This window comes from Vulpes lagopus, chromosome 1 (assembly GCF_018345385.1).
Source record: "Vulpes lagopus strain Blue_001 chromosome 1, ASM1834538v1, whole genome shotgun sequence".
In the NCBI taxonomy this organism is placed as follows: Eukaryota; Metazoa; Chordata; class Mammalia; order Carnivora; family Canidae; genus Vulpes; species Vulpes lagopus.
In genome coordinates this window covers 17356100-17383403 of record NC_054824.1, presented here as the reverse complement: position 1 = coordinate 17383403, position 27304 = coordinate 17356100, and the positions used below count along the sequence as shown (strand labels likewise).

Below are 27304 nucleotides of genomic sequence, written 5' to 3'. Positions count from 1 at the left end.
CCTCACATTTATTATTTAGGGATTTGGGAAGGGTCTTATTTTTCCAAATCAATAAGGGGACCGTCCTAGGAATTAGCTTCTCATTCCAGCTTTACCTCTTTCCTTCTCTTTGGAGGTAAAAGAATCAGAGGTAATTTAAGATTTATTAAAGCAAAACAAATTTTAGCATTAGAACTCAACAGAGATCATAAAGGTAATTTATCTTACTTTTATATTGCCACCTCTTAAGCAGGTGTTGGCTCATAATAGGTATTCAGTTATATTTAAGTAAATAAATGAAAGTGGGAATCGCTCAGTTTCTAAAAGGTCTGGACAACATGAAAAATTGTCAAATACAACTAAATCTAAGCTAGACATCCATATGTATCTGCAAAGCAATAAAATTTGCCAAAATCAGCCATGGAAATCATTAAGGATTATAAAGTCTTTAAAGGCAGGAACTATGTCTTCATAATCATTTCTAGTCCATACGGTGGCTTCCAACTAATATCCCATATTAAAACATTCATTCAATCTTTGAGGACAAGGATTTTTTTGTCTTTTTTGTTCACTGTTGAATTCCTAGACTAAACATTTATTGCATACTTAGAGCATAGCAGGTACAAGTGTAAGAATGAAAAGTTAAATAAAATATGGTCTCTGAAGGCAAAGGGATCACTGTTTAGTGGAAAAGTTGGACAAGCAAAAAAACTAAAGGCTATTATAATATAATGTGATAGGTGCTTTGAAAGATAACTAGATTTCTCAGGAATTCAGAGGAAGGAGCCTGAACAAAGATGGGGAACTGCAGTAGAGGAGCATGGAACGGAGGGAGGTATAATAGGCAGTCTGCTACCTTCCTGAGTAGTTAAAAACAGAAAATAGGAACTGTTACATTTTTGGGTCTTCAACTAGAAATCAAGAGAAAAAGTTTTTCTCTGGTAAATAGGAAAGTCAATGAGAGCAGCCAGGATTCTAAGCAGTGGGCTTTAAAACAGTTTTATGACCTTAAAATTTTAATTTCGTTTTGGCACTTGTCATTTGGTTTGTACTACAATTACTTAATGTCTCAAATACAGTGGTAGACTACCATAGTCTTGTTGGAAATTCAAATACAAGTAAGGCCAAAATATTACAGTTCTGTGAAGAGAATCTTTACAGAGCACAAGACTTCAGAAGAAGGCAAAAAGCATCATAGTATATAGAGGTATTAGGTGTAGGTCTTATAAAGTCTAGGCTGAAGTTAGCCCAAAGGAATGACATTTTAATGGAGAAAATGACATGAAAAAATATGATGTAGGGAAATGTAAAGCATTTGGAAAGGCAATCGCTAAACCAGTCTTCATTAAGGTTTGAATATGATTCCATATCTTGTATATTTGGAAAAATTCAGTAACGGATCACAAAGAGCTAAGGAATATGAAATTTATTCCACTGGCAAAAAAGGGACAAATGAAGGTTTGCAGGTAGAGAAGTGTCGTTATGGAATGGACTTTCAAGGAAAGTAATCTAGGGGCACTGTTTAGACTGAACTGGAAGAAAAGCCTAGACACAGTGAAAGTAGTTAAGAGACTCCTACAGTAGTCTAGATATAATGTGGTAAAAAAGAGAGATGTGAAAAGAAGGAAGCAGTCATTTGCCAAAGGATAGCAAAGGAAAGGGAACAAAGAATATAAAGCTTCTAAACCTTAGTAACATAACACTAGGAACACACAAAAACAGTCAGAAAACAAAACAGATTTAGATATAGAATTCTGTAATAACTATCAAATCTCATGAAAAACACAGGAAAAAATACTAGGTAAGGATAATACACAGGCACAACCCAAAGATATTGTGAGTTTGGTTGTAAACCCCTGTAATAAAGTGAATGTCACAATAAAACAAGTGAAATGATTTTTTTTTTGTTTCTCAGTGCATATAAACCTATATTTACACTCTATTGTAGTCTATTAATGTGCAACAGCATTATGTCTTAAAAAAATCAATGTATATACCTTAATTTAAAAATACCTTATTGCTAAAAAATTGCTAACCATCATCTGTGCTTTCAGCCAGTTGTAATCCCTGATCACAGATCACCATAACCAATATAATAACAACAAAGTTTGAAATATTGTGAGGACTACCAAAATGTAACACAGAGACATGAAGTGAACAAATAATGTTGGAAAAATGGTGCCAAAACACTTGCTTGATGCAGGGTTGCCACAAGTTTGTAATAAAAAGCATCTGTGAAGTGTAATAAAACAAGGTATAACCATATATCACCACAGCATCTTAAAGTTTAAAAACTAATTTCATATGAAGCTAAATACTCCATGAAGACAAGGAAAAAATAATTTCTATTATTGAATCTTCCATTGTTGCAGTTAAAAGGTAGCAGAAAACCTAAGAGGTGGTTTCATTTATGGAACCAATAATAAAGTGAAGTTATTAAGACAGAGAGTAGACTAACAGGATTTCTTAGTGCTTCCTTTTTGTTAGTATTCATTTTTTCACTTAGATATTACCATTTAAAAATATAAATAATGTGTTTTCTATACTAGAAAAATATACTTAATGTTTAATAAGAACTAAGAATATATGTATTTTTAGGACATATATAAGGAAAATAATAGCTATGTAGAGAAAACAAGCAATTTAAAGAGCATGGACTCAGACTGCCATGAGCAAAAGTCATTTTAGTAATTCTTAGATAATGTTTCTCAGGGAAAATAAAAGTTTCTAAAACTATCAGTGTCCTAAGGGTGGCCAATACTTTGGGGATGCTTTATTTTTTAAATAAAGATTAATACATTATAAATACCATTTTAAAAAAATATTAGGTGTACCTTATGACTTGTATGATGCATTTCTTTAGAGGTGACATAGGTGGAACAGTGGTGGAGTTTCTCAATGCCAACAAAACAGGGTGTTGTCCGAGACCTAAAACATGCGGGGAAGCTGGAAGAAACCGCCCAATGTACTGCTCAATAACACTCCCTAGCAATTGGTTCAAATAGGCATTTGGATTTTGAGATTGACAACACACGATACATATGCCCTACAAGAGAAAAAAGAAGAGAAATAAGGCCAATTAATGTTAAAACAAAATATATATTAAGGAACTTACTAATTTAGTCCCTAGCATTACTATTCATGTCAGAATGTATAATTTAATCACAATCAACAAAGACACGGCCCAACATCAACAGATGATGTTAATATGGGGCTCAGGGAGTTGCTGAGCGTGGGTAGGTAACACCTACACTGTGGTACTTAACCAAACATGCATGCCTTTGGGGTGTACTCAAATGAAGCAGGGGAGAAGTGCAAGAAGATAAAGGAAACTTCCTTCTTCCTCTCATACCTAGAGAACGTGACCACCACAGTCATCAACTACATTTGTGTGTGATTTCAAAACAGTAAAATACATTTTTCAATTTTTTTTTTTTTGTAGGTACTGGTCATTTATTTGAGTGACACTACAGAATTTATACTAAAAATCTTCCATGATAAGAAATGTGATAAATTTTTAAAAAATTGACAGGAAAGAAATACAGAAGAGTACAATTCTGATTAATGGCAATTTAAGAGTTTCATATGTCAGGCACTGTGCCATGTGCTTTATATCCTTTATTTAATTTAAGTTTCTCAAAAAAACATTGAGTTGGTATTATCAAATCTCTAATTTTATAGCTGAGGAAACTGAGGTTTAGAGAAGAGTTCTGTTGATTTAATCCCTTCCTTTTGTACAGAAGTTACAAAATACTTCCATATGGATTACAGGTGAAATGTATACCAACACCTTGAGAAATATAATTTTTTTCTGCCAATGGTACTAAATACCGCATATTACTAAAATACAATCACCAACATAATGACATATTATGTGCTAAAAGTTCACTTATAATTTGGTACTTTGTGATTCATAATGTGTTTTTCTAAAGAAATAATTAGAAATGTTTATGCCTCCATTTTTTATCACAAATGAAAGATTATTTGTAATATAAGCACAAAGCTGTTAAGATACTATCAAATAACAACTGGAAAGAGAAAAGCAATGAACACCTCCTACCCAGTTTCTTCAATGTTTCTATTTAAAAGAAAGCACATTATTAGAAGATGAATAAATGGATATGTTCTAAAAACTCTAAAGAGGACAGCTGAGTATCTGTAAGAAATTAAAGGTATAGCTCTATGTCAATTCTGCCAAATGGATAAATTCACCAAATTTTTCAATTTACTACTTACAAAATTCTAAGAATTTTTTTTTCCTTTTTTAAAAATTAGGATCCACTTCCAACATGGGGCTTGAACTCACAACTTTGAAATCAAGAGTCCCATGCTCTATGCACTGACCCAGCCAGAGCCAGCCAGGTGCCCTTAGTAAGAATTCTTATTATACTATTTTGGCTTAAGAAGGTCACAGAGAGGGCAGCCTGCGTGGCTCAGCGGTTTAGCGCCACCTTCAGCCCAGGGTGTGATCCTGGAGTCCCGGATGGAGTCCCATGTCAGGCTCCCTGCATGGAGCCTGATTCTCCCTCTGCCTGTGTCTCTGCCTCTCTCTCTCTGTGTCTCTCATGAATAAATAAAATCTTTAAAAAAAGGAAAAAAAAAAAAGAAGGCCACAGAGAACACACTTTTCAGACTCTCCTGCTGCCCAAGGTTCCTCCCCACCCATATTCCCTAGTTGGCAACACTTCATCTTTCTGCCTGCAAACATGCTAAACTTTATCATGTTACTATCAATACAGAATTGAAAAGCCAACTTAAAATTTCTTAGAAACTGTAATAATCTGTTTAAAAAATCCATCTGTGGGAAAGACTGCTTACCACTTAATCAAATTCCATTCTCCTTTTTTTCCTCAGCTTCCTTTGCTGAACCCCAAATTAAGAAGCACTCATCTTCAGTATGAGACACTAATAGATAACAAAGTACACTTCCAACTCTGTGGTTTCCCTTGAATGACAGATCAATATTTCCAAGTGCCTACCTAGATACTGCATAGCACCTCAAATGAAAGCCATTCAGAAATCAATTATTACCTTCATCCCTACATCTCCAGAACTGCCCTGTTAGTTAGCAACACTGCTATCTGCATAAGCAGCCACTTTAGAATCTAGGAAGTATTCTATTTCTTTCTGTTGCTCCTCAACATTCACTCAGCAAGTATTTTTAATCAGATCTCTAATAATTTTTTCTGCAATATGCTGTGTGAGTTCTATACCCACCACTGGCTTAGTTCAAAACTTTCAGATAATGAACTACTACTCACTGCCTTCCAAGTCTCCTATCTAACTCCCACACCAACTACTTAGATGTTGCCACCAGAAGAATCACCTCTCTAAAATGTAATAATGATATGTCACTCCCACTCCCCTATTCAAAATCCATCAAAATCCATCAACAATGCATTCAAATCCCCATGTAAACGAACAAGTCCAAACCTCTTAGTGTGCCACATAAAGCCTTCCATTACATGGCTCCTCCTATATGAGTGTCCAACCACAACAGAATTATTTGCTCTTCCCCAGGGTGTCATACTTTCTTAGACCTCATGCCTTTTTCCTGCTGTTCCCTCTGACAAGACTGGTCCTTCAACTCTTCCCACTCTGCTCCTTTACAACTAATCTCCTTTACAGTATCTTTTTTCATGTCTCTTCATCTCTGTCTGGCTAGCAGACAGCTGAGGCCTCTAAGGGCAAATACGGAGCCTACTACTGTGTCTATGCTAGTCAGCCTTCTGTCTCATCTTTATTTGCTTCTTGGGAGATTTTGCCTCTTCCATCTTTGTTTTCATAGCCAAACATAAAAGGAATTTAAAACTTGTTCAACAGAAATGCCACATGTGCACATATATATTGAGATTAAAATGTATGGTTTTCAAATCATTAGCTTAGGAACTGTTTTAAGGCTAAGTTTCATTTTTTTTTTTTTTTAAACTTGCAAGCAACCACACTTACTATACCTGGAGATACAAAGGAAGACTCTTTTGAATTGCAGTCAACATAGGTGCAGGCAGCTCCTTCTCTTGCTGTAGCACTGTATGTGGCAGCAATAAACAATCTATGATCCGGAATAGTAGTTTCTGGGCTTTAGAGGTGGCAAAGATCTGTGCCCATGATTTAACAAGAATTCCTGGCAAAGAAGAAGAGTAACAGCAGGTATGGTTACCTTCCAACCAGAGTTTTGCCGTTCCACCATAACATTTATATTTAAAGTACATAAGACCAAGTTACAGTAGGCAATAAAAAGAAACATGTATTAGAGTCAAAAGACTGATGTCCTATCATTTATTTCACTAAAGAGACTATTTTTTCTCAGAATTCTGGGCTAAGAAAAATGTACATTTCCTAAACAACTGGCATATAGTACATATACAGTCAAATGCACAATGTGATTTGGCTATACATTATGTGAATATACAGATCAAATCAGATCTCCCTTTTGCTTTGGCTGTTAGGAAACTCAGAGGCAAATTTATAACCCAACTTTAAGAACACAATTAAGACCATGCATTATGCTTTTGTGTGTGTACTCACTTTTCCTGGGCTTTGTCATGTTGTTACTTCACGTTTACTTCTTTGGTACCTTTATCTTACATAAAATTTTATAGGCTGTCTCAACACAGTTTGCAACACAAAAAGATATAACTAAATTTAATTGTTAAAGTAGGGAAAAAGGATTAGCTGTAATACCTTAAAGCAATCATGCAACCTCCCTGAACTTCACTTTTTATAACTTTCCATTGTTTAACACACATAGTGAGTTTAAATTTTGATTCTGAAAGAAGAGAAGCAGACTTCTTCAGTACATGAAATATATTATGATTTCCTTCATGCTAGGAGTCAGTATATTTGATGATAGTGGAGCTAAACAAATGAGCAGCCTTTGTTTAATAAAGTAATTAAGAGGGACACCTGGGTAGCTAAGTGGTTGAGAGTCTGGCTTTGGCTTAGGCAGTGATCCCAGGGTCCTGGGATTGAGTCCCACATCAGGCTCCTTGCAGGGAGCCTGCTTCTCCCTCTGCCTATGTCTCTGCCTCTCTCTCTGTGTCTTTCATGAATAAATAAAATCTTTAAAACAAACAAACAAATACATAAAGTAATTAAGAGCAGATATCTAGTTCTCAATTAGGGTATATTTCTGCTACCAGGTCTTCTTTACTGGAAAAATGAATTATTTATTTATTTTATTTGAAAAATGAATTTAAAAGGAGATCATTAAGCGCTTGCCCAAATTGCATCGTGGTACATGTACTGCATAAACTTTTATATTTTATTCCATCTTAGAAAGCAGAAGGATACAATTCAAAGCTATTTCTATAAAACAAAAAGTTTAAAATTCAAGCTCTAAAGGAAAACAAAAATACGCTTATAGAAGAGTATATTGATGTTAAAAGAAAAAAGCCCAACCAATAATCACTTCTAAGAACAACAAACAGCAACATTAATCTTCTGTTGTAAAAGGAAATACAATAATCAATCATAAAGAAACACAATGCTCACTTAGCAGTATTTTAAATAATGCTTGCTTGCTCCTCATTTTTCCAGTAGGAGGAAAACTGGAGAATGACAGCAATGTAAGAAGAACTCACATCCTAAGTAACATTAATATGCCCGCAAAGGGAACTGCCATCACCAATGACATTTGAAATGATTCATATCACTCTTAGGTGTCACACAGGAATTGACTTATAAAGAGCAAGGCTCTTCCAACCAAAAACGCATCATCTACCCTCATATTTCATCTTCTGCAATGGTTAATACACTTTGCTGAAGATCTTAAGTTTTAGGAGTTCATAGAAGGTAGAGGCAATCCATTTGTTTTACTGCCAAATCAGAACCCTAGGTTGTTGTTGTTGTTGTTGTTTTTAAGGATTTATTTATTTGAGAGAGAGAGAGAGCATGCATGAGCACAGGGGAGGGGCAGAGGGAGCAAGAGAATCTTAAGCAGACTCCGTGCTGAGCAAGGAGCCCGAAGTATGGTTCGATACCAAACCCCTTAGATCATGACCTGAGTCAAAATCAAGAGTCAGATACTCAAGTGACTGAGCTGCACAGAAGCCTATTTTTTAAGTTTCAGTGAAGAACATTTAAAAGTGTGTGGTATTAAAAATGCAAAGAGAAAGAAAATTTTTAAGTAAAAAACTTTGAGAAAGATATAAATGCATAGTATAGCTTTGTAAAAAATCAAGTCTTTTACCTGGCTATAAACATATCACTTACATGTAACTGATGATGCTGAAAATGCAGAAAAATTGTGGAGAGCATACTTGTACAACTGGAAGAGAGCTGCACTGTAAGAGTTATTATGTGTTTACTTATTTTCTATTCTATGCATATACTATGCCTTAAAAAGAAAAGAGGATTGGGATCATGTATAATAGGCATTTAAAAATGTATGTATAGTTAGAAACTATCTTTGCTCACTTAGGAACATTAAAAGATAAATTCTGTACTATTAGCTAGGTTTATAAAATCATTATATTCAAGAAATATTTAGTATATGCCACCTCCCATACTGGTGAAACTCTTCAACTGATGTATCCCCAGTTCCCAATCGAGTACCTAATATATAACTCAGGAAATGTTCTTATTTGTTCCAAACACAACATGACAATGGGAATACAAAGTTTAAAAAATATGGCCACTATCACAAGTGAGTTTAAAATTTAGTAGGGGAGTGCTAAGTACACAAATAATTATAAAAGCTGGCAAACCATGAGAAATGTCTTAAGAGATGGACAGTTGAAGCATAATCAGGGAAACCAAGTCTACCCAGGAGTGTGGAAAACATGGAAGATTTGTGTTGGGCACTGAGGGTCATGGCCAAATTTCAATTACAAAGACAAAAAAGAGAAGAAATGACCAAAAGAAAAACATGGAATGGAAAAGAGATATAAAGAGTGAGAAAAACCACAAAAAATGAGAAAGAGTAGGAAAGCTGAAGATACTACTCATGACTCAATCCTTTCTCAGAAATTATTGAGTTACAAAGTAAAATCGGGGATCCCTGGGTGGCTCAGCGGTTTAGTGCCTGCCTTCGGCCCAAGGTGTGATCCTGGAGTCCCGGGATCAAGTCCCATGTCGGGCTCCCTGCATGGAGCCTGCTTCTCCCTCTGCCGTGTCTCTGCCTCTCTCTCTCTCTTTCTCTGTGTCTCTCATGAATAAATAAAATCTTAAAAAACAAAACAAAATAAAACACAAAAAAAAAACAAAGTAAAATCCCAGATGCCCTAATCTTAAGTGTGATTTTATCAAGAGTTTGTACCTTCCACTAGCCATCTTGTAAGCGGACAGCAGAGGTATCCCTAGTTAGGAACTGGCCAGGTAGATAAAACACAGTTTCTGTGGTTAACTCCTTCTCTCAAGTAAATATGATAATCCAAATCCACATACTTAAAAGAAGGTTTGAACCCTTAAAAGTTTATACTTGCTCTTCCTCTATTTTGTTCTGAGCCTTTTACATAAAGACAATAAATTATCTGTTCTTAATTTCTAACACATAAATGGGGAACACTGTATCAATATATTCTGTCCCCAGTCTCTGAGATTTAGACAAAAGGAAAGAATACAGATCTACCTCCCATTAAGTCAAAACTCAACTATGTAACTAAACAAAGAAGGTCCTCAATTTTTTATGAGGAGAATTTTATCCTCGGTCTACATATCACCAATCTGAATATGATTTTGCAATTATGATGATCATATGTTTTGTGAAATAAAGACATATTCTGAAATCACACATTTAGCTGGGCAAAAATCTAACAGAGACTAATAAATTATGAGCCTGAACACTGAAATACTTATTCATCTACATTTTACTACATTAAATTTCTAAGAAATTATCACTTACATTTTTCTCTAAAATTAAGATGCTTGTACTGCTATAGCTTTCACTACATTTCAACATCATCCATATTTACACATTTTTGCATTCTTTTATCCTTCACAACAAAGATAAAAGGTTTCAGACAGCCCAAATCAGGTTTATTCATATGTTCACAAGATCAAAGGGAGCAGATATAAGGTTTAGGCCACAGAGAAATTAAAAAACAAAAAAACAAAAACAAAAAAATAAACAACAAACTAAAACAAACAAACAAAACCCTTCAATTCCCTATAAAAACTTCTAAGGGAATCCTTCTCATTTCCCTTTATTCAGTTCCTATTTTTGGTTAGTAACATGGTTTTAGTGAACAAAGGTATTCAAATTACTGACTTCTTCAAGAAGGATGAACTGTGTTGTTATAGCACAAGCACAGAAAAAGATTTCTTTCTGAAAGGAGAAAACAGAGTATTATGAGAAGGAAGATTTGAAGCAGAAGTATCTCTAGTGTTATAATAAATTCTTTCCTGACTTCCTTCATACAGAGCAGACCAGAAAAATAGAAGGGAGTGATGGTTTCCTGATATTTTAAATTCTAAGAAAGCACAGATAATCACTAAAAAAAAGTCCATTTTAATTATCTAAGTAGTCACAATGTGAGTGATTCACAACAGAGTACTGATGGCAAATTGGTATTAGCATATTTTCTGTTTTGGCCATAATTAATTTTAGTATTAACACAAGCATAGCAAGAAAAGTTCTGAAAGGAGGTGGGACAAGACAGGGGCACGCTAGTAGAAAGCCAACACGAATTACTCTAAAGTAAATCATTGTCTTTCAAATTATTCTTATGATTGTATGGAGAACAGTGATTTAGCCAGTGTATTAACATATTCCTATCTATCATTATACTATAGGTTCAACCTAAGGAAGTTTTATTTTTTTATTTTTTAAATATTTTATTTATTTATTCATGAGAGACAGAGAGAGACAGGCAGAGACACAGGCAGAGGGAGAAGCAGGCTCCATGCAGGGAGCCCAACGTGGGACTCAATCCGGGGTCTCCAGGATCACACCCTGGGCTGTAGGTGGTGCTAAACTGCTGCGCCACCGAGGCTATCCAGGAAGTTTTAATAATGTCAGGAGTACATACCCATCATCCTATACGTCAGTTGCAGCCCTGCACTGGAAATTTTTTTTCCCAAATAAGGTTTTATATATTTTAATATTTCACCAAGGTATTCTAAGGACTTTGTGACCATGGCAGATTTATCAGAAAGTTTCTGCAGATTCCCATAAGTAATACCAACAGCCTATAAAAAAAAAAGGAAAAACATGATTTAGACTTCCAAGTTTTACACAATACTGACTTTGAAAAATAAAGAAAATTTCTCTCTCCACACATACTCATTACATTTTTAAGTGTACATCCTTAACTTTCCAATAAATGTTCACAGCAATTAAAAAATGCCAGTGGAAAGAATTAAGTCTTGCCTTTTATAATTAAAATAAAGGTTAAAAGAAGAATAAAAAAAAATCAATGGAACTTATACAAAAGCTTTATCAAATCACATTAAGACTTCCAGACATCTTAGTATACAACTGGCAATTAGAACCCCCAAGTTCCTATAAGGAAAACCTATAAGCAAGGTTACTAAATTCTTTTCTTTTTTAAGATTTTATTTATTTACTTGAGAGACAGCACATGTACATGCACGCAGAGGCAAGGGGGAGGGGCAGAAGGAGAGGGAGCAGCAGACTCCTGGCTGAGCAGAGAGCCCGGATATGGGTCTCCATTCCAGGACCCTGGAATCATGACCTTACTGGGGTGAGCCACCCAGCATGCCCCAAGGTTACCAAATTCTTACATGTTAAGACCTCTATAAAGCTCACTTCTGTGATATGAGTAGATTTTTTTCCCCCTACAATTTTCTCTATGAGCCATTAGAGCCAGCTTAACTTTCTCAGAGGAAAAATGATGAAGTACAAAAGGTATAGATGGCAAAATGGTGAGGCGGTAGGAGAAATGGGAGGTAAGGTGGTGAGAGAAGGTAAAGTGGGAAGAGGACGGGAAATAAAAGAGTAAGTTCAGGTAGGTGGAGAATAAGCAAGAAGAGGCCGTCACAAAAAGGATCAAGAGAAGACTGGCTGGGGATGAGTTGGGAGGTTTGAGAAGAGTGGCAAAATTTTCAAATCATTATTGGCGACTGACTTACAGTGGATTTCAAAGACCTACATTGGACATAATAATACCTGTATACATAGTGATGTAATTTTTCTCCTGCGGCTCTCAGCAGATAAGACAAAGAAGAGAAAGCAAGTGGTTGCACCAGTCCAAGGTTGAAGGTGTGTAGGGAGAACCAGAAGAACAAAGATGGAAGACTGTAGTTATGCCGGTAAGAGTACAGCTGCAGTGAGGCCCCCAATGGGTCTAATTAAGGTGGATAGGGAAGCAGCAAGACCTTGAAAAGGATACTGCGCAGGGAGAAGAGGAAGTGGTAGGTCTTGTGAGGTCACTTGGAGACCTGGAGGCAGAGGTCATGATAACTAAAGAGCTCTCAGATGATCCAGGTGATGCCACAGCATCACTTAGGTTTAGTAATGGGTGTGGGTCAATGAAGTAGAGCAGAAGTGATGATCATGAAAAGACTTGTGGAGGAGCTCTTGAAATGAGGGATTAGGTTAAGTTATTCAAGGTGATATTAAAGTTAGCCATGTTGATAATAAAATGTAGAATGTCGGAAAAGATAAGGAATCTATGAACTGGAGTGACTGTGAAATGGATGATGAAAACAGCAACAAAAGATAGACTGGATCAATCTCTTTCAATTTAGCTTTCTGCCTTTGGTTCTCTACACACTTCCTTTCCTAGATCAGAAGTTCTCAAACTTCTCAGTTTCCTTTTTAAACACTTAAAAGTTGAGGATCTTACAGTGCTTATTATTATTTGGAGTAATACTTATGGATATTTACCATATAAGAAATGAAAAGAGACATTTAAATCATTTGTTCATTTAAAAATAATAAGCATTATATGTTAATAGTAAAATCTTTACAGAAAACAGCTTCTTTCTTACAACAAAAAAATTAGTGATTTTACATTTTTGTAAATCTCTTTAATGTCTGACTTAATAGAAGATCGCTAGATTCTCATATCTATTTCTGCATAAAATCCGCTGCAGTATGTTGTAGATGAAAATAACTGAATCTCACATATATATGTAACTGGAAGAGAAATAAGTATTTTAATTGATTTTTCAGAGAAATGTGAGGATTCCTCTTTGATATTATACCAAAATTTGACAAGTGGTATTTCTTAAAGGTTATCTATTATCGTACCGAAAACTATGTCAACACCTATTCTGTGTTAATTCTTCCAGCAAGAATTGTAACACATCTAAAATGCGGTCTGCCAGAAAAACTCATTAGTGACTCAATGCCCATATTCATTGATATTCAGATATTCAGCACAAACCATATTATTTGCACAAACAATCTAGGCTCAGTGAGCCATTCTTAGCAGGAAATGGTGGGAAAAACCTAAGGCCCCATTCACCAGCCAAGGGGCCAGACTTGCAAGATTCTGCTACACTGCTACATTAAAAGCCACTGATTGATTTTGCTCTTCAAATGAATGTTTAATACCCATGCATGCTTTTAAAAAGCTTGCTTGGTCATTTGGAAAACTCTGGCTCACTGAGTTATACATCTTCTCAATGTGGACACACTTCATTATTCCTTAAAAAACATACCTGTTAATACTACCACCAGAAGAAAAGTCTTTACGTATCATGAAGCTCTCAAGCTCATAATGGCAAATACAAGTTTCCAAAATTCTAATTTTCTTAAAAGCTCAAGTTATGTCATCAGCAACAAACACTGTCAGTTGGTTTTTTTTTTTGAAGTGATACTCATTTCATACATTTCTGAGAAAATGTCTGCTAAATGCCCAAATCTGAATAATACTTTGTTAGTTGTTCTTTCAAGATAAAAGCAGTCAGGTCAGCTTGTAATTTAAATTATCACACAAGTGCTATTTATTCACAGATAACCACTTTGCTTTATACGCAGCAGATGTGCTTTAAGTGCACTTCCCATTGACATTAAAGGACATGTACTCAAAGATTAAAATTTCATAAAGTTAATAATTTTACCACTTCATTAAGGACATTCGTAATGAAATCAGATTCTTTTTCTTTTTTTTTTTTTTTCCCTGTGACTGTATGGCAGTGAAAATGATAATGACCACCAATATAATCTTGGGCCATAATACTGATTTGTACTCAAGTTTTTGTACTCTTCGTGCAAATGCCAATACACTTTTGAGCTTGTAAAATTCCTAGAAAGGTACCAGTAACCCCCAGAGGTCTATGAAACACACTTTTGAGAACTACTGATCTAGATCTCAGTATTTTTCTCATGTTTAGCCTTCATCTCCCTGGACTATAAGACATGTATTTCTTAGATTATCTCAGGTATTTCTTTGACTCTCACTATTTGCATGTCATACTACCATTTCTGTGAAGGGAAGAGTTAACATAGTGGGCCCTAGACTGACTGCTATCTTTAAAAAAGGCCTACTTGCAAGTCTGGCCCCTTGGCTGGTGAATGGGGCCTTAGGTTTTTCCCACCATTTCCTGCTAAGAATGGCTCACTGAGCCTAGACTGTTTGTGCAAATAATATGGTTTATGCTGAATATCTGAATATCAATGAATATGGGCACTGAGTCACCAATGAGTTTTTCTGGCAGACCGCATTTTAGATGTGTTGTTACAAATCCTTGCTGGAAGAAGTAACCATGTCCAGTGCCATCCCCGGAAGAGGACCCCCAGAAGCCACACCTGGTGTTTCCAGACTTCACCACAGGTACCCTTTCTCTTTGCTGACTGAGCTATGAATTTTCACTGTAATAAGTCATAAATGTGAGTACAACTATATACTGAGCTTAGTCCTCCCAGCAAATCATATAGAACTTGGAAATGGTGCTTGTTTACACAATCTTAAACTAAACCAGTTTAAAATTGAACTCTCACATACTTCTCCCTTACCCTAAATCATGATGTTCCTATTTCTCCTTAGGGTATAATCATTCTTCTGGTTAAACACAGTATTTATTTCATATCCCTTCAAAAACCTCATAATTCAATTTACAATTCCTTTTAAATCTAACTAATTTCTGGCCAATGGTTCTTCTGCACCTTTAATCTGCTCTACCGTTACTAATTTTCTTAAAAAGTCATTTGATCAAATCAGACCTACTTAAAAATTTATAAAGCCTTCATACTGTTCACAGGAGAAAATCCAAACTTCTTAGACCAAGACACTCTGAATTATTAACCTACTGAATGATCTATCAACTAATTGGCATTTAGCATATACTGTCTCACTATTTTAACCTTTGTGTTTATCTTGTATGCTCAGACAAGTTAAAAAGTTCTCTAAGATCAAGGACTACTTCTTTTGTTTTTTGCAAACCCTTAAGAAATCTCAGCATAATACTACCTAGCATTTAGCAAACAACTGTTATTTACTGAGTGATGAAGGAACAATTAATTAATTCAGATTGGTTTAAATTAGTAGAGTCTCTGAAAACTATTAGTGAAATAAATGACTTCTACTTCCCTCTCTGATCCAGGATGGTTCCTAAGCATAGGTGTGTAAGTACAGGTTAAGATGCAGTCGACTACTAAATAAAAGGCTCAAAAGAAATATCTGTTTTATATCTGTATAGACTATCACTAAATATTTTTAGGATTTATATGATACCACTAATCATCATACAATTATATTTTAACTTAATGGAAACCAATGGAAGAATTCACATTTATGGAAAGAGCTTATAGGGATCCCTGGGTGGTGCAGCGGTTTGGCGCCTGCCTTTGGCCCAGGGCGCGATCCTGGAGATCCGGAATCGAATCCCACGTCAGGCTCCTGGTGCATGGAGCCTGCTTCTCCCTCTGCCCGTGTCTCTGCCTCTCTCTCTCACTGTGTTCCTATCATAAATAAATAAAAATTAAAAAAAAAAAAAAGAGCTTATAGGTTGCATTTATTTTCATTGCAGTTAATACCAAACACTTTGTGGGAAAATAAACCTACTTTTATTGTGAATAGCTTACAAAAAACACTAATCCAAACATGTTAACAACTTCAACAAGGCTATAAAGCAAAGAATACCATGTAATAGAAATTCCTGCAAAATTAATAATTAAAAGTCAAATGTTGAAAGGAACTATTTATTATGGAGACAAAACTAAACAAATGGATTGGATTTTAAAGCCCCAACCATAACGATGTGAAGCAGTTGGTGGTTATGCTAAAAACAATAAAATTTTACTGTAAAATTTACTGTTTGCTACAGGGTGGTAAACATTAAGTTGGAAGTATTATGGACCATGTACAAGGCAATCTAGTTCCCAAGTACCTGGAAAGTATTGCTATCCAGCAATTTCAACAATAAGATATTCTTACAATTGACAGAAGCCTTAGAGTGAGGCTATTTTGCAGCATTCACTTTTTTTTTTTTTTTATTTTTCATTAAATGTATTCCTCTGCTGTCCTTAGGAGTGAATTGTACTAAACCAAAGAGTCACATTTTTATTCCTCCATAATTTTATAATGGCAGGCAAGCAATAATATGATTCAATTTAAAATAATTCATTTCATAGGAAAACTTTATATAAACAAAGTTTTTGTGAGAAAATAATTGTAACTCATCTGGACAGTTATACTAATAAGTGAAAAATACCTCAAAGAATAGAACAAGTGCTTTTGTAGGGTCTTCTGGACTGACGAAATATTCAATCTGAGCTTTTGAGAAAATATCCCTTACTTCTGAGAGTTTAAATAGCAACCTTGTCAGTTCAGCCAACTGTTCCAAGTACTCTTTTTCTGTTGAGATAAAAATAATATAAAATTTGTATTTATTATACACATTTATATTACACACATATGGAGAGAAAAGAGTAGGGAATGCAACATTCATTTATAACATCTTTAAAAAAAAATCAAATTTCCACATAATTAAAGACTTTAAATTAAGTCTCTAAGGAAATACTTTATTAAAACCAAACAAATATATACTTGTGAATGTCCTAGCCCAAAAGTTATTCATGTAAAGTTAAATGATGTAATAAGGTATCAAAGTAAATTTGGAGCATTGTTTTCAGTCCAGCCTTTGTAAGACTTATAAGCGGCCATAAAAACAGCTTTATGAAAAGGCATGTCCTATAGACAACCGGAACTGTATGGATATTTTTAAAAAATAAAGAAAGTGCAAGTATTACTTTATGGCTAATAATAGTAAAGCAGAAGAAAGGTAAAGTATCTAATATAAAATGGGAAAGAATTATTCATAATTGGGTATTTTTCTTTTTAAGGTGTTAACAGTGTGATATCTGGTTATTTACTTTATAGTTCTACTTTTTTGTGTGTGATCAGTTTAAGGTAAAAAAAACAGCTTGTCACCTGAGAGCAAGTTTTTGTTCCTGGCTTCCAAGGCAACAAGTTCTTTTATCTTTATAGGAGAGAAATTTGTCATATATGGTAACAGGGAAATATCAAGAAAAAGAAACAGGCTGCAAAAGGAAATAAGTTACTTTATATATATATATTACAAATATACTTTATATAATATTACAAATATATTTTGTATCTTTTCCTATTAATTTGTGTAACAGGAAATTTTAAACATATTTAGATATCTAAAAAGCAAAATGCCTGAAATACTTACCAACAATCTGTCCAGGATTTGTATCAAGGAACAAATCATCAGGCACATAGAGGTTGTTTATGTACATTTGCAAAACACAACGAATCCATGATCTTACAGTTAAGGCTTGAAAAGATACACAGCCTGAATGAGAAAGTGCTTCACATAACATGCTGTAAAAATAAGTTATGGGTATTAAAAACCAAAACCATAACCAAAACCTAAACTTGACAGTATGTTCCCTGAACATAGAGATTAAGAAATGAAGGAAAACACTGTAACATACCCCACTTCTTGGCCTCACTTATTTTACAGACATACACATTAATGAAGATAGGCACTGTTGAAAATAAACACTACAGATACACTTGAAAAGAGGTTTTACATAAATATTCTTGCTTTCATCTGTAATCTTCTAATTTTTAATTTTCCTCTTTCCATCGGTAGCACATGTGTAGGGTTATGCCAAGGAAGAGAGAGTAAGGTTAAAATGGGAAAATTGAGGTAGGGGCTTATAACCAGCTAGGTGAGATGATAATGAAGTATCAAATACAAAAAAAATAGTGGCCCTCAGAGTAAATAAAAACAGCAGTACTGATGACCATTTGTGTAAGAAAAAGTTAAAGACAAAGTATATTTTTATGTGGGTCTTCTAGCCAATCCCATTCCCATTTCTTTCTTTCCTGCTACCCCTCCCCATGGGTGGTCGTTATTAAGGAAGTCCAAAGTACCATCTGATAGGAAAAAAACAAAAATAAAAATCTTTATGAAGCCAAAGGCCTGACTTAATCTGCTATCTACTCATTTTATAATTGGGGGGGGGGGGGTAGTAGAAAGGATGAGGGTGGTCTTAAAACCATAAAATGTTAGGTAAAGTCAGAATTTAAATAATACATATAAATCATAACTGTGGGGCATCTGCATGGCTCACTGATCAGTTAAGTGTCAGTCTTTGGCTCAGGTCATGATCTCTGCATCCTGGGATAGAGCCCTGAGTCCGGCTCCCTGCTCAGCAGGGTGTCTGCTTATCCCTCTCCATCTGCCCCCACTCCACTTTTACACACTCTCTCTCCCTCTCTAATAAATGAATTGAATAAAAAAATAGTTTGAAAAACTATGAAAATAAGTTGCCACAAAGAGTACACAGTGCAGAACACAGGTTTGTCATGTATTACCTATACAACCTGCCCCAAATAATTTAACACCTTTACATTTCAGTTTCTTCAACTGTTATTATACACCAAATATTATTTTTTATTTATTTATTTTTTATTTATTTTTTTTCAAATATTATTTTTTAAACTAAGTTTCAGTAAAATAGTTTCAGAAACTAAACAAATAAGTTAGTTTCAGCAAATGGTTTTAGCAAAAGTATTTAGAAAATGCTAATAATCTTTGCTATTATAGAATTCTCAAGCTGGAAGAGATTCTAAAAATAATCCAATTGAAGTTAAACTCCCTTACCTTACTACTGAAAGCTCATGAGAAGGTGATTTAATGTCTGCTTGGTGAGCTTTTTTATGAAAAGACCACCTCACCAAATGGCATCTCCCTTCTCACTGGCAGCTTGGACAGGAACTACAAGGGTCTCTTAGGTTTGAGTATTCATTTTATTTTCCCTCATCTTGATATTCTTTTTTTTTTTTAAGATTTTATTTATTTATTCATAGAGACACAGAGAGAGAGAGGGGCAGAGGAACAGGCAGAGGGAGAAGCAGGCTCCATGCGGGGAGCCCGATGTGGGACTCGATCCAGGGTCCCCAGGATCACACCCCAGGCTGCAGGCGGCGCTAAACCGCTGCGCCACCAGGGCTACCCTCATCTTGATATTCTTATTCAAATCCTCCTGATTACACTATTTCTATTTTTACTTATTTATTTGTTTGTTTGTTTATTTATTTTAAAGATTTATTTATTTATTTATTCAGAGAGAGAGAGAGAGAGGCAGAGGAAGAAGCAGGCTCCATGCAGGAGCCTGACATGGGACTCGATCCCAGGTCTCCAGGATCACACCCCGGGCTGCAGGTGGCGCTAAACCACTGCACCACTGGGGCTGCCCTTTATCTTTATTTATTGTGTGTTTTTTTGTATTAGGGTTCCTCAGATCTGTTATGTAACAAAGCAGGAGACACAGAAGAGGGAACCAATGTTCAGGGCAATGAAGCCTTGTTCATAATAGTACAAGAGTCAAGTCTTTAAAAATCTAACTGTGAAAGGGAAAGCTATTATTAAATCTAAAAAATACAGTAATATACTAGTATCTTACAGACCAGGAATATTAATTGCAAAATTTCTTTCACAAAGTGAGTATAGGAAGGTCATTTCAGAATAGAATAAGGCAGTCCTATAAAAACAGTTTTGAAAAATGGCATAAACAGCAAGGTTTTATTTGTGTTTTAAAGCAGGCTACTGCCATTGTCAAATGCTGATACATCCAAAAGCAAAAAAACAAAAACAAAAACAAAAAAACAGCCAAGTGAGAATATATGTAGTAAAATCATTTTTTATTTGTGAAGATTCTTACTTTCATAATGCATTGATCAATCATGAGGTTTTTTTTTTAATTTTTTTTTGAAATTTTTATTTATTTATGATAGTCACACACAGAGAGAGAGAGAGAGAGACGCAGAGACACAGGCAGAGGGAGAAGCAGGCTCCATGCACTGGGAGCCCAACGTGGGATTTGATCCCGGGTCTCCAGGATCGCGCCCTGGGCCAAAGGCAGGCGCCAAACCGCTGCGCCACCCAGGGATCCCCAATCATGAGTTTCTATTAATGTGCACAACCTGACATCAGGTTACTTACCTATTTTGTAGGCAATGACTTAAATATCTTGCTACAACTTGGGGCCAGATGATATCATCCCAACCAAAAAGTTGCATCACTGATATAACTGGCTGGGGCTGAAGATCTGATGGAGCTGTGCTGGGCATGTCCACTGCTAGCAAAGTAAAATCTAGGTTTAAAGTGGGAGAAATATATGGTGAAGAATTTTTCAAAACTATTCCCCCCACCAAATTATATTGATAGTGAGAGAAAGAACTCAGCACTCAATAATAAAATGTCACATTTAGAAATGCAGAACTAACAAAAAGCAAAAAACTGAACTACATTCACGTTGCCAAAGAAATTTATGGAGCACTCATCTAGTGCTCCATAAATCATCTAGATCTCCAAGAACGGGTCTAGAATAATCTGTCTCGGCATTGTCACCATGAAATCTATAATGGCTTCTTCAAATTCCAAATTCTATATCTGGTGTTTCTGCTAATGTGCCTCTCTCACTCAAAAAACCCATTAAAAAATATTTCTAATACTGACTTTTCTCCAAAAAAGCTAATATACCACCAGCCACAGAGAAGACTTCACACTTACCTTAGACACTAGTCTTCTGTTACACGGCAAACTCCTATAATCAGTGTCATTCCACTTCCTCAGAACCCACTAAACCTAGGAACTCATATTCCTTAGTTAACCACATTAAACAAATATACTTTATTTTGTGATTTCCTGGGAATTCTCCAACTTAATTTATATTATATTATGTCAATAAATTGCTTATGAAGCACTGGCTCCTAAGCAGCTCTCTCAAACAGTGGCAGTCTATATTTCTCACCTCTCTCCTACATTTGAAGTACAGATAGGAGAGTTTGTTCTCTGGTCCCATGGCTGCTTCTACAGCATTCTCCCTTTCCTCCTCCTGAAAACCTCCAGCTTTGTCTCTCACATCATCAGATCCCAGTCACTAATGAATGCTTCTTGCTGTGTTACCTTCCCCTCATTCCTTTAAGACCATAGCTTACTAACAACGTGCTCTCTCGTAGCACTCCTATCATAATCCTCGATGGCTTTCTTCTAATATCCTGGCCTCTCAGTTTCCCGAATTCCCCTTCTCAGTGAATCTATTCTCCATTCTGTTTCAGCCATTCACTTCTGGGCTGATACTGAGATACTGGCATTACCAATAGGTGCATTCTCTCCATAATTTCCACTTCCGGGACCCTCCTTCTGGCACCATACTAGCTTTCAAACCCTCTGCCGCTAGGTCCCCTGCTCCCAACAACTATGTGATTCTACCAGGACCTACAATTCATTGATCCTACAACTTTTTCCCTGTCCCTCACTGCACTTTCATGCCTCATCTTTCCCTTTTTAGGCAGTTTGATTGCACAAGCACTGTTATGCTTGTTTTGTATACTGTCAACTCCCTTTCTTCTTCTTGATTTGTTGTACTTGTTTGGAAAAAAGCATCTGTTTCATCCCAACTCTTGGGGTCTTCTCTCCACATGCACCTATACCAGTGTAAAGGGCTGGTGAGCTGACTGACCTTACTTTAAATTTATGACTACAAACTTTAAGTTGGATCTCAGAGCTGGCCAGCATTCCTGCTACCTCATTACAATCCACTCAGACTTTTATTCTCCTGGTGGACTACTACATACCTTCTTTCCTCTCTGTCGCCAGCCAGCACCTCCTCCCCGTCCTCACTTTCAGCTAATGGCCTTAATTATTATTTCACAGTGAAATGAGAAATAAAAGCAAAGAACTACCACAAACTCCTGCCACCTCTGCCTAGACGCCTCCACCTGGGCTACAGACTGCCTTCTCTTCTGCTACTACAGATGATCGGAGGCCAAATCCTCTATGGGATCTTGTTATCTCTTGGGCATGGAAACACAAGAGACCCTCTTACATCATCAAGTTTTCCCTCACTCCAGAACATTCCTGTCCGAATTATAAATATGCTAAAATTTCTCCTGTGTTATGAAAAAAACCCACAAATCTCTTTGACCCCACACTTGCCTCCCTCCCTCTAGCTAATATCGTTTTTCTACTTCTCTTAAAAAAGTGATAAAAAGATTTATCTGCATTCGCAGCCTGCAATTCATCTTCTCACATTTTCCCCTTGAATCCTCTTCAATCCGGCCACTGACCTCCCATCCTGCTACAGCCAATGACCCATCTCAGGCCTCCTCTGACTTGATCCATTACTGGCATTGGAGCAGTTGAGGACATCCCCCTTCCTTGAAATGTTTTATCACTTGATTTCCAGGGCACTAGCCTTGGTTTCCCTCTTGCCTCACTGACATTCCTTTGCAGTCTCCTCCCTTGGTTCCTTTTTATCCTACACATCTGAACATGGGAATATTCTGGGGCCCCAACCTTAAACTTTTCTTTTCACCAACTTACTCTCATCAGCCACCTCATCCGGTTCATAGTTTGACTACTTACACATAGGTTCCCAACTGAACCTCTTCCCTGAACCTTACACTCATTATCCAAGTGCCTGCTCAACATCTTTTCTTACATTTTAGTGGATAACTGGAAAAAAAAAAAAAGTCCAGTATCAAAGTCCTAGATTTCCCTCATACATATCTGCTCCTGCCACAGTTTTCCACACCGCAGCACACAGGGGATTCTCTCTGTATTCTGCTTCCTATATCCTATCCACTTAAAAATTCTATCGGCTCTATTTTCAAAATGCTTGCCTTCAGGTTGGAAACCTGACCACTCCGTACCACCTGTGCTCCCACGTGAGCCCAAGCTGCTCATTTCTGAGCGGTCCCTAACTGGCCTTGCTGTTGTCTGTTCTCATTCTAGCAGCCAGAAGGATGCTCCCTACTCCTCTGTTCTGAACTCTTCCAACAGCTTCTCATCTCAGAGTAAAGGCAAAAGTCTTTACGAGTGCATACAAGGGAGAACACCAGCTAGCTCCCTGATACCTTTTGATCATATCTCTTGATTATTCTCTCTCCCTTTCTTATGCCTTGTGACCTTTTATGGCTTCCCTGTGGTTCCTCAAACACACCAGACATACCCTTGCCTCTGGACTGGTGCACAGCCTTGGTCTCTCACTTCCTTCAGGTTTTTACTTAAATGGTGCTTACTCGGGCCTTCCTATTTAAAATTATAGTTTGTGGGACACCTGGGTGGCTTAGTGGTTGAACATCTGCCTTTGGCTTAGGGTGTGATCCTGGAGTTCCAGGATCAAGTCCCACATTGAGCTTTGTGCATGGATCCTCTGCCTGTGTCCCTGGCATCTCTCTCTGTATCTCTCATGAATAAATAAATAAAATATTTTAAAAATAAAATTACAGTTTGCTTCTTTTGGCCTTCCCTATCCGCTTTATTTTTATTTTTCTCCATAACACCATATATTACACATCTTGCTTACTCACTTACTGTTCTCTCCCCTGCACTAGACCCTAAACTCCACAAGAACATGTAACTGATATGTGAGAAAAGAAACTGTGGTCCCTTCACCCACTGGTATATCCACAATGGCAATAAAAGTGGGTGTTTGAGGACATTTTTTTTTAATGCAGGAATTTTTTCTCTCCTAACCTATCAAGTCTTTATTTCAAAACAAATCCCAAACCCACAGATACTTTACTTTAAATGTATCTGTCATTTACTTTTAGCACCTAGGACAGCCCTGACTAAACTTATGTGGTATCATTTTTGTTTGCTGACTGTGAGTCAGGATGATGAATGGAAGAAAGATAAGTCATATTGGCTTCTAATGACTGCTTTGGTTAAACTGATTGAGTATCAATATTTATTTTCATAGACATTATAGTAGTTGGAAAACTGTTGTCCTGTCACAATTCTTCAATCTGTCATTTGCAATGTTTTAATTATGGAAATGCTAGCAGAATTCAAGATCTTTCACAATTTAAATCATTCAGTCTTTTATGTATGCTTTTAGCTCAGCTTTCCATTATTCACACCAGGGTAAAACAAACCGTGGTTTAGGTCTTAGGTTTTAAAATGCATTACATTCAAATGTATTACATACTTTTTTATTTTTTTTAAGATTTACTTATTTGAGAGAGTGAGAGAGCACAAGCAGGGGGAGTGGGAGAAGCAGGCTCCCCGTTGAGCAGACTCTGATGCGGGGCTCTATTGCGGGACCCTGGGATCATAACCTGAGGCAAAAGCATATGCTTAACTGACTGAGCCACCCCAGTGCCCCTCAAATGTATTACATACTTTTACACAAATTGCAACTAAATACATGTAGTTACCAGACTGATTTCTGTCTCGTTGAGTACTTCTGCACATATTTTGGGTAAAATATCCCTTTGAGAAATATAATGATCTCTTCTTAGAAAACTGAATATATATGCTCATATATTCAAATTCTTAACTACAATGTCCTGTGATTCAATTTCCCTTAAAACCTAAGGACATGACCTTAGACTAAGGGTCAAATTAATTAAAAATTACAAACTAAAATAGAATCTAGTAGAAGTCAGAACAACCACATTCTATATATCTGATGTTATTCTGGTTGCATCTGCTTGGTGTTGAAGTGGAATTCATGCTGTATTCTTTTGCTCTCCATACAAGTAACTTCATCTTATACCCAGATATCTGCATACAGAATATGAAAATAAAGTACCTGAATTAGAAGAAATCAAATGCTACTTTACTTTCCAAATATCACATGATAAGAAAAGTTTACATATATTCAATATTTTTATGATTGAAAGTTTTATTTTTGGCCAACAAACACTTAATTTTTCCCTTTACTAAGAGGAAAATAAACAAGCCAAAGGAACTTAATTTGACATATGTAATTCTTTTCATCTTGGGGCACCTTGGTGGCTCAGTGGTTGAGTGTCTGCCTTTGGCTCAGGTCATGATCCTGGAGGTCCTGGGATTGAGTCCTGCATCAGGCTCCCTGCGGGAAGCCTGCTTCTTCCTCTGCCTAAGTCTCTGCCTCTGTGTATGTGTGTGTGTGTGTGTATGTGTCTTTCATGAATAAATAATAAAATAAAATCTTTAAAAAAATTGTTTTCATCTTGCTGGTTGTCCAAGTATTTATACTATAATAAGACTATATTGAAAAAAAAAAAAAAAAGACTATATTGTATTGTATTGTTTAGACTATAATAGAAGAGTTTGTTACTAAGCAAAAAGAAGAAAAAATTGACAGAGTCTGCAAAATGAGAAGCTAATTAGCAAATTAACAACACTGACCTGCAGCTGCATCTGCAAGTTCTGAGAGAGGCACGGTCTGTGACATTCTCTGACTCTTCAAAAATGAAAAGAAATGTCTCCATAGTGCACTGGCAACTGCAGCAAGGTGGCGCTCTTTAGCCGATAATGAAGACTGCACAATTAGGTCCACATTCTCCTTTTGAAGTTCCTGACACAATTGTTGATGCATATTCCTAAAAAGAAATAAAAATATAGCTAACATCCAACAAATGCTTATAAAAATCTTCTTCAAATACATTTTGGGCTTTTAACATTTATATCATATGAAAACTGAAAGACCGTTTTATATAATTAAAACCTTTATGCCAAGACATTATGCATTTCTGGTTATTTGATGGATGAATGATGGCATATTAAGCACCATAAAGTTAATGTTAATTACTAATGTCAACCATTAATTATATGCTTTTTAATATGTCAGATCCAAATGAGAAACAGGCAGCTTCAGAATGAAGGTCTGCATTTTGCAACTCACTATGACAAGTGATTTTACTTACAATCTAGACATGAAAACAATTTTTTAAATCATTTTCTTCCGAGAGCTTTAGGACATGGATGTACCAAGTGGAAAATAAGTACATCTAGCTTGCTTATGTGTGGCATTTTAAATTACAATATTTTCCTACAAAAAACTCTGCCACATAACAATCTTGGTACTTTGTTCTAAAAAGATCCACAATCATTTTCATATAGCTGGTAATAATACACAATAAAAAGATACTGTTCTCTATAAAATAGTAAAACATGAATTCAACACTGCCTAAAATTTTGATTCATCATTTACTTACTTATTTGCTTAATTCAATTAAAAATTTAGACATTTCTTGCAAATCAAAACTACAATAAGATATCACCTCACACCTGGGAGAATGGCTAAAATCAACAACACGAAACCACAAGTTCTGGCAAGGATGTGGAGAAAAAGGAACCCTCTTGATCTGATGGTGGGAATGCAAACTGGTACAGCCACTGTAGAAAACAGTATGGAGGTTCTTCAAAAAATCAAAAATAGAACTACCTTAGGATCTAGCAATTGCACCACTGCATATTTACCTAAAGAATAAAAGAACACTAATTCAAAGGGATACATGCACCCCTGTGTTTACAGTAGCATTATTTATAATAGCTAAGATATGGAAACAGGCTAAGTGTCCACTGATTGATGAATGGATAAAGAAGATATATATACTGTATCGTGTGTGTGTGTGTGTGTATACACACACACACACACACACACACACATATATATATATGATGGAATATTATTCCGCCATAAAAAAAATGAAATCTTTCCATTTGCAACAATATGTGCAATGACACGGATGAAACTAGAGTATAACGCTAATAAGCAAAATAAGTCAGGGAAAGACAAACATCATGATTTCATTTATATGTGGAATTTAAGAAACAAAAGGAAAAAAACAGAGGGAGACAAATCAAGAAACAGACTCTTAACTGTAGTGAACTGAGGGAGATGGGTTAAACTGGGGATGGGGATTAAGGAGTGCACTTGTGATGAGCACTGGGTGTTGCATGGAAGTGTTGAATCACTATATTGTTTACCTGAAACTAATGAATACACTGTATATTAACTAACTGAAATTAAAATAAAAACTTAAAAAACAGAAAATTTAAGAGATTTTTGTAGTGATAGAGTATAGAAGGAATTTTTGCAATATCCCCGGCCACTAATAATTTGGTTACTTAAAACTAAGTGTATAATCCTAATATTATACCTGTTTCTATTACTGCCATATCAACTGTGACTAAATACAAATGCATGGACACTATC

The 27304-nt window shown here is 35.9% G+C and overlaps 1 protein-coding gene across 2 annotated transcripts in view; it reads right to left on the bottom strand.

Annotated features, from left to right (window-relative positions):
- The window catches only part of MMS22L (MMS22 like, DNA repair protein), a 127598-nt gene that overhangs the window by 15500 nt on the left and 84794 nt on the right, over positions 1 to 27304 (bottom strand). For both annotated transcript variants that reach the window (XM_041767345.1, XM_041767352.1), the window contains exons 15-21: positions 25492 to 25685; positions 20311 to 20461; positions 17527 to 17678; positions 16543 to 16685; positions 10950 to 11109; positions 5934 to 6103; positions 2814 to 3025 (exon numbers count right to left, since the gene is read on the bottom strand). In XM_041767345.1, coding sequence (XP_041623279.1) covers positions 2814 to 3025; positions 5934 to 6103; positions 10950 to 11109; positions 16543 to 16685; positions 17527 to 17678; positions 20311 to 20461; positions 25492 to 25685 — 1182 coding nt within the window. The remainder of the gene's footprint in view (positions 1 to 2813; positions 3026 to 5933; positions 6104 to 10949; positions 11110 to 16542; positions 16686 to 17526; positions 17679 to 20310; positions 20462 to 25491; positions 25686 to 27304) is intronic.